The sequence below is a fragment of the Vicugna pacos genome, chromosome 14 (genome assembly GCF_048564905.1).
Source record: "Vicugna pacos chromosome 14, VicPac4, whole genome shotgun sequence".
Taxonomy (NCBI): Eukaryota; Metazoa; Chordata; class Mammalia; order Artiodactyla; family Camelidae; genus Vicugna; species Vicugna pacos.
This window is the reverse complement of record NC_133000.1, coordinates 58,321,286-58,335,518: the sequence shown is the minus strand read 5'-3', so window position 1 is coordinate 58,335,518 and position 14,233 is coordinate 58,321,286. Positions and strand designations below refer to the sequence as shown.

Genomic DNA, 14,233 nt, shown 5'->3' with positions numbered 1-14,233 from the left:
CTCGATGATTTTCTGTAGGGAAAGAGCTTCAACCTTAGAACCAAAATTAGTGCAAAAATTAGATTTCCTTTACACTTTCATTTGTGAAAATTAATTTCCATCCAATACTCATAGACTTACGTTAGACCCAAGCTCACCCATAGGGTAGGCACTGGCCACATGCAGCTATCGAGCACTTGAGGTGTGGCTCGTCCAAACTGAGAGATGCTGCAGGTATAAAATACATACTGGATGTTGCTGAAGAAAACAAAAGCATGCCAAGCTTCTCATTAGTAATTTTTTCTATCAATTACATGTTGAAATTATAACATCTTGGATATATTGGGTTAAATAAAACATTATGAATATTAATGTCACTCATTTCTTTTTATTCTTTTTAAAATGTGGCTATCAGGAAAGTTTTAAACTACCATACGTGACTGACTTACATTGTATTTCTAGTGGAACAGTTTTGATCCTTTAAGTGCACTTAGTGAATAGACTAAAATGTATTCATGCTATATGACAGTTTGAATCACGTGTTGCTTTTAAAACTTTCCTTCTGAACTCGTATCTGATATAATTTTTAGTTTCTGGTTAAATGCACCATTTTCACTCAAATGCATTCTTGTTTTTGAATTCTACATCCAACACTGAACAGAGAGCTAGCTTACTTTGGTGCCACACTTACAAGACAGTTGCAAAGCACTGGAGCCACCAACTGTTCAAAAGTGGCAACACCCAGCTAATTCAGTCCTGCACAGACCAGGAAATAACATCCGTTAGAAACACAATTCTCTGAAGGGAAAAACGTTAGAAGTAATATATAGACAGTACATATGATTTCTATTTTAAATTAATGTGGTTTGTCCATCCAGGGAAAATATATTGGCTCACATTTCAGTAAATTCTATTTGGAAAAGAGATGGAAAGTTTCATGAAAATAGAATACTGATAAGGATATGGAAAACTGTGTACAGACTAAACAATGCCAAGTAAATACTAATGAGTCACATGCAGTTATGCTGTTTGAAAATTTTAATTGGTAGAAATCAGAAAATAACAACAAATCTTTCACATAACAGAGATTATACATATTTTTTAAAAACAGATGCTTATAAATTTTTCGTGACTTTTTAAAATGTATCAGTAACCGTGGTATATGGCTCTGCAGAGCCCTTTCTGTGCAGTGGTATTGCTAATGACAGTTACAACTTTTATGATTCCGCTAATGCTGGTGGGTGCTTCGCTCAGGACCAGATGGCCTCGCTATACGGCAGCTGAGGCCTGACGGACCGTCTTGGCTCCCGCTAGAGTCCCAGAGTCCCCTGGCTGGTTTGGTGGTAAATTTTTCAGGCTTGCTTGGCATGACAAATAAGGAAGTCCATGTCTTTTGCCTGGGACTGGAAATAAAGGCAAAACAACCAACTTAGCAAATTAAATCTTCAAATGCCCAATCCTGGGTAACAGGGCCAAGGACAGAATTCAGTCCAACCAGTTTGTCTTTCTTGGGTGTTTGTTAAGTCCAGCAAGGACATCCCCATAACTCTGGGGAATCCTCTACAAAGAAGGCCAGGCCGTGGGTCCTGTCTGTGACGGCTGTGGCCAAAGATCACTCTGAAACTCTTCAGCATCATCCACATATGAACTGTTGCCAAACACTAACCTTATTTTCTGCTAACAAAATGAACCTTGGAGATCTGGTGGCATCTGAAAGGAACGCGCCACTTGCTTAGAGAACATCAGAATGAACCACAGCACTGGTGATGGCGTTAGAAGAGGACCGCAAGGAGATGAGGCCTGGCGTCACAAGCCATTTGGGGAAAGAGACACAAATACTGTGTTTGGAGACATAGGCAGTCTTTATTTTGAGACCATACATATTGTTAGGCAAACTGAATAATTCTAATATCTAAAGAGAGTTTCTGCAATTTTAAGACTATTGTACAATCTTCTGTTTCCCTTTGTGGACTCGATCAGCCTTCTTAGAAATTTAACATTTTAGGTTTTCAAGTTCTGACCTGACCTATTTATGACAAGTAAATTTCTCAGAATGTTTCCTAGAACTATCAGTTTGTTGGTAAAGGTCTATATTCAAATGCACTTACATGTTTAAAACTTGACACCATCTCAAAATTTTATTTTGAATATTTTGAATTTATGTTTTAAATCTACTTGAAATCTCTCATTTAAAAATGTTTCATTTATGGTGTAATTTTACATTAGAATTACTCATAAAAACAACTCTCAATGTTTATGAGTAACGAATATTTAGGAAAGTTTGTAATATATAACATGTTATCATCAATACAATCTCAAGTGGAAAAACAATAAAGTATGAAAGTATATGTTACCAGTAGAATAGAGAACCAGGCTGTCTAGAGTTATAGAGGAAAGGTGAAGACATGATTTCTACCTTGATGGAAATTATAGACTAGTTGTGGAGGCAAGGCTGACACATACGACACGGAGTGAAAATTACGGAATAAGCATGAGTGTTACACTTTGTAAAGAGTGCCAATGCGTTCAAGGAAGTCTTGTCTCAACTGGTACATTAAGTTGCAGGAAAGACAATATATTAATGAAATGTTTAATATAACAAATGCAAAAGCAAGTTTTCAAGCAGCTATTTTTTGTAATGACCTGGTGTAAATTTGAGAACATGACACTTAAGACAAAATTTGAGAAAGTGATTCTGAAGAGATATTATTATTATTATTATTATTATTAAACAATAAATGCGATCCTCAGAGGTCATTATTTATTTATTTATCACCCAGGTCCTATGTATATGCTGATGCTGTTACAAGACCAATTTTGTTAAACATTATGCTTTAAACATATAAGTAACAGGAACAACACTCAATCATTAAGAAGGAATTAAAGATATTTACCATTCTATAGTCAATAGCAAAGATATGTACTATTATAGGTATGACCGCTGACTGAACACAACTATTCATAAACTCAAAAGCATGGCTCATATTCAAGAATAATATTTGTTCTAAAAGTTTGACAATTTAATATTTACCTAAGTATAATTAACAATAGTTCCAAAATGAGAGTACATGTTTACCAGTTTCGTATCTCAGGAGATTTGCCTTATAGTTCAAACAAACTGAACATCCTCTTATATTTACATGAAAATAAAGAATTCCTGCTGATAGAGGCTAAAAGAAACATATATATATATATACACTGTCTTTCAAAGTAACTGATTTAAAATCACTGTCAGCCTATATCCAGTTATCAGATTAAACGTTATTAAAACGGTTTAGTCAAATTCAGTCAATTTGTGTGTTTGTGTACTTAAGCATCATCACAACAAATTCTAAGAATATTTGCATAAATTAAATTCATGTTAGTATTGTTATTTTCCCCTTCAGCTTACAATGGGATGAAACAATTAAATGTCAGTGTAGTCAGCTCTTAGTTTTTGTCCATGGTGTTCCCGCTGATACCATCAAAAAAGAATGACAAGTTTGGCAGTATCAGTACCTTCAAGACATGACTTTGCCAAAGAAAATGTGAACCAGAAGAAATGTCCTGCTACTCCAAGCACAGACTGGCCCCTGTGGAGTTGGAACTTGTCTGGTTTTGTAGGTGAGTGAAGAAGGAAGTGGCTACACGTCAGTGGGACGCAAGATCACAGCTTTCCAGTTGGCACAGTATCAGTCGACAACTAAAATGGGGCCTTGAATTGCTACCTTTCAAGAGGTTTTGTCATAACAAGAAATGTACCATGTAAGTGCTGACTTTCCAAAAGACAAGTCTTCACGGATTTAAATAAAGCTCTTGCAGAAGTTTACTATTAGGTGAGAAAAACAATCCAAATTCTGGGTCAGTTTGACAAGGAAGAGTTGATTCGTAGGTTGGGTCATTTGACAGGTATTTTCAACCACATGAATAAGGTAAATCCTGAGACTGGAGGCCTTCAGGTGATAGTGTAGATACTTAGGAAAATTCATCTATCTTTAGGCACAAGTTGCCACTCTAGAAAGGGAAACTGAAAGCAGACATTTGTGTGGATGGTCTAGCATCAGAGAAAATTCTTCAGACTATGAATGAAAATAACAAGAGCCCTGAAAATTGCACTCCTGATGGGAATCTGTGGGCACCTGTAAGCACTGCAAACCACGTCTGAAGATGTCTTCTGCATAGTCGTAAGGATCCCTAACTTGCCAAAGAGAGTCAGGTCAAAAACCACTCTACTGTGTCGGGTTTGCATTCAGGCCAAGCAACAACAGCTGTCTTCTGGAATGTACTTTATTTGATGATATTTTTAATTCACTTCCAACTTTTGAAAAAGTGAGAGGAAGATATAATTCTTTATAATACTGGTCAAAACTCTTTTTGTTGCAAGTGACAACTCAAACTAGCTTAAGTAAAAACATAAATTTCGTTGGCTTATGTGAGTAAGATTTTTTCCATGGTAAATCCTCATGGGTCTGGGACTAAAATGATACAGGCTTGCAGTATCTCTTTTTCTCGCTTTATTTCTACATTGTGGGAAAAATGGCTACCCCCTGCTTAGCAACCCCAACAGAAGGATGCAGCTCTTCCACTATAGCTATGGAAGTAGCATCTCATGGACTTTGGGGTCAAATGCTGATCCAGTGACCCATCATTCCTACTGAGTCAGATGTCCACTTTCATTACTGGAGATAGGTGGAGTGAACCCCATCTCACTCACTCTTCACAGGGAAATGGAGTTCTCTTACCAGGAACAGAGTAGGAAAAGTGGAGAACTATCCATTGCCTACCTGGGAAAAACACCCATTACCCTATAGATGCCAACTGGGTGTACTGAACAAGCATGAATTAAGGACTGTGATCACAAAAACAATTAAGTTTTGTCTCTTATCTTGGCTTCAAAATTTACTCAGTTCAGCTAATCTTTTTTTACCTTCAAAGAATACCCTTGGCAGGCTGATTTTTGTGGTCACTTACAGAAAATAAAAGTTCTTCAGCTACTGTTAGTGCTAACTAAGCACAGCATCAATTTAAAAATTAGAATGTCCAACACAAAATATTAAACAAAATTTTAAATTTTCTTCAGCACCAAACATTCTTTTATCCTAAACTGGGACCTCCAGAGAAATCTGGACACATGTCATGGGGAAATAGGGGTGAAGGGTAGTGGGGAGACCGGGGGTGTGCTCTTCTGCTCTTGGCCCCCACCCTTTCTCTCTTCAGAGATTCCTTAACACACTCTGTCTCTTCCACAGTGCCCTTGATGCAGGCAGTTAGATGAATCTCTCTCCTAGATGGTCTTCTACCATTCTTTTCACACCCTTATGTGTTCATCTTTATTCTCTTTCTGCTGAGATTTTCTGGCCCTTACTGAACAAGACCCACGACATCCTACACATCTCATGTCTGGCTCATCTGTGCATATTTGTTATCAGAACATAACCTGGTCTCTCCTGATCAACATACATAACATCAACCCTTCCCAAGAAAGTCTCTTAACCAAATCCCTCTTTACCACACCTAGACTCCTTTTTGTATTCCTTAAGGAACAGGTCTTTAGAGCCATTTCCTTTCTAATTCTGCATATGGAAGCTTCATGCAGGCAGACAGTTTTAACTGCTTTGTTCACTGTTCCTTCTCCAGCACCTAGAATAGCAAGTACCTCATTACAGTCACTCCATGTGGAATAAATCAGTTCGAAGTTGGGGGTCTGTCCCCCTCTCATTTAGGTAATCTTGATATTGATAACTGGTAACTTTGTCAAAATGGAGACAGGAAAGTTCCAATATAACATCATTTTAGACATGCACAGATAATTCCCAAGTACAATTATCCCACTTATAACTGAAAATGCACTTACACTTCCCTAGAGGCAGAGAACACAAAATCAAATCGAGCCACTAAGTCAAATGGTATGTCCAGGATCTCTTGAGAAGCATGTTTTTCTTAGTCCAATGTGATTTATTATGTCTGGCAACATTTAACTGAATTATAAGTTTAATCACCCTATGTCCTGGTTATCTACTGTTGAGTCACAAACCGTTCCAAAACTTAGTGGCTTAAAACAATGACATTTATTTTGATCTGCAATTTAACAAGGGCTTGGTGGGGCATGTCATCCCTGCACCTCTTGGAGTTAGCTGAAACAGCTTGAAGGCTAATCGCAGGCATCATCTGAAGATGCAGCTTCTCAAATTCACTTGATACTAACTTCCAGCTGAGATGGTGGCTGGCATTCCAACACAGGGATTCTTCATATTAGCGTCAATGTGTTGCTCAAAGTACGGTGGTTTGGTTCTCAGGGCGAGCGTCCCAGCAGGACCAGGCAGAAGCTGTACCCCTTTTAGGAGGCAGCCTCAAAAGTCATAGTGTCAATTCTTCTTCCATGGTCACAGGCTCTCCCAGATTCACAGAGAGAAGACACAGACCCTCTACACATCTCAACAGACGTGTCAAAACAGCACCATAATAAGGGCATGAAGGACAGGATACATATCATCACCTTTTAAAAACACACTCTTCTGCATCCCAAAATACCAAATATCACGGTGAAGACAGGCAGAATTCCCATGTCTGGAAAAAGAGTGAAAGTGAGACAGCAAAGAGTGATGCCTTATACTATCCTGTGTGGCCAGAAACAGCAAGACCCACATTCCTGATTATTGTTCCTCAGGCTCCAATCTTGCAGCCTCCAGCTGTGTTCTTGTCTGAGAAAGGCTTAGAGAGTAAGTCTCTATCTTTGACAGCTCTCTCTTTTTTGTTGTCAGCAATGGTTCTGAAGCTCTGAGAAAACACCATTAAGAGAATTAATCATCACTGTATTTTCAAGATCCAGGACTGTCTTGAATCACATAAAATCTGAGTCGCTGGTCAATTACATTTCTCCTAGTTCTATCAATCAGAACCCTGGTCCAGGGTCTGTTTGTCCTCAGATACACCCATTGCCTTTTGGGGCTTCTCAAACCCCATTGGCTATTTCTCCTGCTCCCAAGTAACCTGTCTTTTTGGAGAAGGAAGAAACCAGGGTATTTTTCTCTCTGCCTTGGGTGACATCTTTGGCTGATTTTCTTCATAATCCCATCCCTCGAGTTCCAGGAACACGTCATCCTCCCTTTGACCTTCCGGTGTATGGAGATGGTACTCTCTGTTTTGCTCGTCTCTGGGTTGACATGTCATCCTTTTGACTTCTCTAAACCATTCCATCATCTAACCAACCCCACTATCAAATGTCCTTTGTTTCAAATACTTGAAAGTACGGTAGTATTATTTAAGCCACACTTATTCTACCAGAATTACAGCAGCTGAGTCTACAAATTTTTACAAATCAAATTAAATCTATAGTGTTCTCTATCTAAACTGTATTTCTCCCATTTTAAAGTTTATTATTCCTTTCAGAGAAGGGGAGTATTTCTTGAAATTTATTATAGGCTATACATTTGAGACATCATTCAATTCTCACAACTCAGTAAAGTTGGAGGACCACACTGCTTTTATAGTGAATAACTTGAGACTCAGATAAGTTAATTAAGTAGCTTATCCAATGTCTCTTTCCTATTCTTATCACTACACTACACCATTGTATATTTTATTTTCTGTCATTGGTCTTCACCCTGACTTGAAATCAGCCATTTGATATTTAGTAATAAATTTTACTGTTTTAGTAAGCACCTCCAAATCAGATATTTTTGTTCTTAGTAAGTACCTTTTCATCTATATTTTGATAAATCAAAGCTTTTGGCAGAGAATTAGCTACTGTAAGAATCCAATTAATAATCAGACATGGAGGGGGAGATAAGGCATTTCAGGACAGGTGGACATGACAAAATCATCAAAAATTACTTTAACTTTTCACTATTTGCCTACTAATCTTCTAGATCCTAAAAAAATATATTCTTGTAGGAAAAAAACACTATAAATATTACTGTTAAAATAAACCTATTACTTGCTTAAACAGTAGACTTGACATTAGTTAGAAAGAAATTCTATTAATACAATGTCTTCATTATTGTAACTATACTGTCAGACACTAGCGTCACAAAAGTGCTTCACCATAAAGTGATGGTTTAGTTGAAGTTACATTAGGCATTTGCAGTAAGAATGACAAATAACATCTAAGCTTATTTGGTGTCACCTTGAAACATGTTTGCAAGCCTCGGAATATACTTCTTTCATGTATATTTTATTACAGGTAGGCTAATTTAGTGACAACTTCAGTATTTCTGAGTTTCTTTTGGGAAAAAAAATAAAGGAAAAAAAGGCTTGGGTGTAGACAGAAGGCAAAGAAACCTGTAAAGCTGAGAGTGAAAGTGACAAAAGCCTCAAAGGCAGGCAGCATTCTAAGACATCCCCCAAAAGTCCCTGTCCCTAGTGTACACACCCTGCCCAACCCCCAAGAATGTGAACTGAACTCACATTCAGCTGTGATTGGGTTATGTTAGATGCCACTAGTAACCTTGAGACAGATTATCTCAGAGGGCCTGCCTTAATCACAGCAAAGTTTCTCCGACTGCTCATGGAAGAGGAAGTTGGAAAGATTCGAAGGGCAGTTCTTCACTGCTGAGATGGCGGGGACTGGGACCAGCCTCCAAGAGTTTAGAGCTGTTCCCAACTGACAGCCAGCAAGGAAACAGAAATCTCAATTTTGTAATTTTACAACAGCGAAGAAATGTATTCTGCCAATAACAAGAACGAGCTAGGAAAAGGACCCTAACTCCACATGAGAACGTGGCTGGCTGACATTCTGATTTTAGCCAGAGCAGAACTCAGGCACGCTGTGCTGAATTCTGACCTACAGAACTGTGAGCTAACAAATGGGTGTTGTTATAAACTGCTAAATTTGTGTGAATCTGTTGCACAGCAATAGAAAAGAAAAACACCTACAAATGTGGCCTGAACAGATCGCTTTCTGTGGGAAAGCATGGGGTTAATGGGACATCGAGGGGCTTTTTTTCCTGCACAGCCTTGCTCTACATGGTCATGGTAAGGCTCTCCACTGCACTCCGAACAACTGGAGTGGGTTTATGGAGAACCGAAGTTTCATTACTCAGCTGTAGTCCATCAAAAGCATGTATGGTGTCCCAGCTTACCAAGCACATTCGATCTGAGTGAAACTCCAAGCATTAAACGGGGTTGAAGCTTGACTTCATCCAGCATTTTGGTCCATAACCACACTTGTAAGCAGATGGTAATCTAAGACATTGAGTGATAGAAAACTCTTATTATAAATACACTGTCTCCAAATCTACATGCACTGTCCTTCAGAAAGATGTGTCCTACACAGTCAGTGAAAATGGTGCATTGCATTTTGTAGAATAATCTGACTTCCTTATTGTTTTATCTATTAGCCAATAAACGTAATTAGAATTTTTGAGAATTCCTGTCTACAAATTGGCCATTTACTGATATGCACCAAAAAAAATCAAAGAAACCTAAAATACTATTCAATGTTATACTGACAATTATTTTCTTACCTCAAAGATAATTGTAAAGTGTATTATTCAATTGTTTTGGGCAAATGAAACATTCCTGAAAGGTTAGACATAGAAAAGCTTCTTTTAGTAACATAATTGCTACTGAACATTATTTAATTCTAGCGATAAGACTCATTGGCGTCCTGCATCTGTCTAACTCTGGTGAATGTGAAGCTAGCAGCTCAGTTAGGGAGTGAAGTTACCCTTATTAATAACACCAGTCATTCTACGACACACCTCTCTGTAAAATGTGTTCTAAGTTTTATTGGTTTGCTCAATGGTGTTACTAACTTGAAGTGATGGAATTATTATTATTATTATCTTTACTTTTCCAAAATATTTTCAAAGGCATCAAGCTAGTGTTAGCAATTAAGTTCATTTATTTCTGAGAGTGAAGGCATTGATTTTTAGTTATTTGAATATTTTTACTAAATGATTCACAAAATACTTTCCCCTACATAAAGGTTCTAAATTGAAACTTCTCTGAGTCTTGATATGTGTTTAAAATCCAATCAGAATAACCTATTTATTTATTCATGAAGTAAACACATTATGAAATTATTTATGAAGATTTGCTTCATATAAGAGCTTGAGTTTTAAAACAAGTATGTTTGAATTTAGTCAATGAGTTGTCCATAAATAATAAATCACTTTTACAATGACTGCTTTTGTGTGCATTTTTAAAGGTTTTTTATGTATATAAATACTATGTACTTTTAAAACATATTTGACATATAATTTACAATGTTGTGTTAATTTCTGATGTACAGCATAATGATTCATTTATACATATATATATTCCTTTTCATATTCTTTTTCATTATAGGCCATTACAAGGTACTGAATATAGTTCCCTGTGCTATACAGTAGGACCTTGTTGTTTACCTATTTTATATATAGTAGTTAGTATGTACAAATCCTGAACTCCCAATTTATCCCTCCCCACTCTCCTTCCCACTCTGGTAACCATAAGTTTGTTTTCTATGTCTATGAGTCTGTCTCTTTGTTTTGTAAGTTTACTTGTCTTTTGGTTTTTTTTTAAGATTCCACATACATGTGATATGATATGGTGTTTTTCTTTCTCTTTCTGGTTTACTTCACTTAGTATGACAATCTCCAAGTTCACCTATGTTGCTGCAAATGGCATGATTTTATTCTTTGTTATGGCTGAGGAGTATTCCATTGTATAAATATAACAAACTTCTTTATCCAGTCACCTGTCGATGGACATTTAGATTGCTTCCATGTCTTGGCTATGGTATACAGTGCTGCTATGAACATTGCGGTGCATGTGTATTTTTGAATTAGAGTTCCCTCTGGATATATGTCAAGTAGTGGGATTGCTGGATCATAGGGTAAGTCTATTTTCAGTTTTTTTTTTAACATTTTTTATTGATTTATAATCATTTTACAATGTTGTGTCAAATTCCAGTGTTCAGCACAATTTTTCAGTCATTCATGGACATATACACACTCATTGTCACATTTTTTTCTCTGTGATTTATCATAACATTTTGTGTATATTTCCCTGTGCTATACAGTGTAATCTTGTTTATCTATTCTACAATTTTGAAATCCCAGTCTATCCCTTCGCACCCTCTACCCCCCTGGTAACCACAAGTCTGTATTCTCTGTCCATGAGTCTTTAGATTCCACGTATGAGCGATCTCATATGGTATTTTTCTTTCTCTTTCTGGCTTACTTCACTTAGAATGACATTCTCTAGGAGCATCCATGTTGCTGCAAATGGCGTTATGTTGTCGGTTTTTATGGCTGAGTAGTATTCCATTGTATAAATATACCACATCTTCTTTATCCAGTCACCTGTTGATGGACATTTAGGCTGTTTCCATGTCTTCGCTATTGTAAATAGTGCTGCTATGAACATTGGGGTGCAGGTGTCTTTTTGAAGTAGGGTTCCTTCTGGATATATGCCGAGGAGCAGGATTCCTGGGTCATATGGTAAGTCTATTCCTAGTCTTTTGAGGAATCTCCATACCGTTTTCCACAGTGGCTGCACCAACTGACATTCCCACCAATACTGTAGGAGGGTTCAATTTTCTCCATACCCTCTCCAGCATTTACTGTTTGTGGACTTTTTAATGATGGCCATTCTGACCAGTGTGAGGTGATACCTCATTGTAGTTTTGATTTGCATTTCCTCTGATAATTCTCTAGCAATTCTCTGCTAGTGATTCTGAGCATTTTTTCATGTGCCTATTGGCCATTTAAAACATATTTCAGTGTACTTACATATTAAATGAGCTTCATATGTGTATGTATACATTTTGTTGTTATAAATTACATAACTGAAACCAATATCTCCACTTTGATCTGTATTTGTGATTTGATGAAACACTGATAATGATCTGCTAATCATCATTTTGTGTTCAGTATAAAACAGAATCAAGTCGCTTAGTGCTTTTGAAGGTAAACAAAAATACTACTTCGCTATGAAATACTCTGCACACCTCCAAAATGAATTAGAACTCTCCCATCCCACCCCAGGGCCTCCAAATTATCTGAATCCTCCCCAGATCATCAGCAATGAAAATGGATAATGTTTTATATTATGGTCTGCCTCATTTAGTGTTAGTTACTACAGCTACTGCCTCTGTCTATATCTTACTGTGTGACTGACACTAAAAGCAATCTTAGGTTGGAGAAACGGATTCTTCTTATTTAGGTGCACCCTGGAATGCGTTATAATTACATACTCAAGGGAACTTAAGATGAACACAGTTTTACATTTGCATTATGGGCTCTGCCTGCAGGCAGTGACAGTAAAGAGTAATGAGATGAAGCCAAAGATTGCGGCGAACCCTTCTCTCTGCAAAAAATGGGAGGGTTAGACTCAAGGGAAAGAAATACTGCAGAAGTTCCATGTCAGAAGGAAGGAAAGTAATATACTTAATTTGAAAGGAATATGAGAAAGAAGGCTATGTTAGTTAGGAAACAAGCTAAGCTGATGCAACAAAGAGACCATTAGCTCACAAAAACAAGAAAACTTTTTTTAAATTTTCCTCTCACACATCAGTCCAGAGGTCAGCAGGAGATTCTGCTTCATAAGGACATTTAGGAACCCAGCTTTTCTACATGGGGCTCTTTGCAACCTTTGACAGTTTCCCCTTGACTACATACTCCAAACTGGCTCACCAGCTCTGTCTTCTCTCAAGACCAAGGGAAAGAGAGAGAGGGGAGCAGACACTTCCTGTGCTAGGAGCAAGGGTGGTATGTTGCGTGTATCGCTTCTCCTCACACACCACTGTCAAGAACCCAGCCCTACATCGTTTCAAAGGAGAATGGAAAATACAGTCTCTGGCTGGGCAAGTACTCACCAAAAACTCAAGGAGTTTTACTGTTAAAAGGAAAATGGGTAAAGAATATTGGCAAACAGAAGTTTCTGCCTTTGGCCTCTAGCCTTATGTATCCACGTGCACCCATCTTCCCACATAGAAAATGCAGGGCCTCCCCCAAGGAATGCAACTTGAAGTTGATCTTGTTACTGGTCCCAGTTCAGAATCTAGGATCGCCAGTGATATTTATTTCTCTTCTGCTGATTTGGAAATGGATCTTCGAGGAGTAGCAGCAATTCACTGTCTAACAGACAGGTCACTTGCACTCCCGTATATCTCAATACAGGATAAAGAGCTGCAATAAAAACTACCATGCCAAAAATGAAGAGTGGGAAGTGCAGCAATCACTACGACATTCTGTTCGGCAGGAATTTAGAATGCTTCCTTCCCATGCAATAAGGCAAGTTCCTTGGTTAGGCTCTGATTCTGACCTCTGGAATCTCTGGAAAGAACTTGTTGGTCCACTACTCTCATGGCCACTGGTCTTACCCCGTGGGAGATTCATTCTTTTCCATTATCTATCATGGTATCATCCTCTATCAGGCTGGGTCCAATCAGGAGAGAGAAACCATGTAGTAATTTAAGCAAGGAAGTTTAATATGAAGAATTACTAACTAAACAGTGGTTTGGAAGAATGAGGAATTGGATAGTAGAAAGTAAAGAAAACTCTTAAGAACACAGGAATAGCAAACAGAAGGAGAAACCACTACTCCTGGCTCTAAGATAAAGCCCCAAGGAAAAAGCCCCCCAAGGACTGAGATCTGGAACTTGTTAGGGGTCAGCATGGTTCACTGAATGGCAGAGAAGAGAAGTCACTGTGGAGCTGAGTCAGAGGAATCTACCAGAAGTCCACCCTCTAGGTGCTCAGGATCGCTATTCCTGGGGCAGCACTTGGCCATCCGTACCCCACTGTAATACTGCCTGCCCTGAGTGCTGCGGATGGTGAGACCCTGAAGCAGCTGGGAATGGAGATGAGCCCACCAGGTGAGCTCACCAGAATCAGGAAAGAAAACCTCTTCCTCCTACAATCTGTCTCCAGCAACTTCTACTGACAAAGCTTAACATAGTGTATGTTGGCAGGTTTCAGCAAAAGGCAAGGTCCATTTCTGCAGGTCAGGTAATGAAGGGTGAGCCTGGAGCTGAAAGGCTTAAGTTGATACTTGGTACGTATCTGCAGTGACTTGTTGAGAGTATTCCCTTCTTGATGACTGCACAACCTTCACAGTCTGATTTTTGCTGGTACAGATTCCAGCTGGAGAAATAGGCACCATGTGACTTTTTTTTTTTTTTGGCAAACTGTTTCCTCCCAGACTTAGCAGGCTCCTAGTCTACTTGATCCCAGTCATGTCCATGTGAAAGCAGTGCCAGTCAAAGATCACACTCGGTTACAGTTCTGAAGCTTTCAGACTCTAGTTTGTCTTCTGGTTGTGCTGTCTATCTAGCTCACTCTTAACT

The 14,233-nt window shown here is 38.3% G+C and overlaps 1 protein-coding gene across 1 annotated transcript in view; it reads right to left on the bottom strand.

Annotated features, from left to right (window-relative positions):
- Nucleotides 1–997: 997 nt before the first annotated feature.
- LOC116283202 (uncharacterized) overlaps nucleotides 998–14,233 on the bottom strand; it is a 37,594-nt gene continuing 24,358 nt past the window's right edge. The window contains exon 3 of the mRNA XM_072976440.1: nucleotides 998–1,382. Coding sequence (XP_072832541.1) covers nucleotides 1,208–1,382 — 175 coding nt within the window. The 3' untranslated portion in view covers nucleotides 998–1,207. The remainder of the gene's footprint in view (nucleotides 1,383–14,233) is intronic.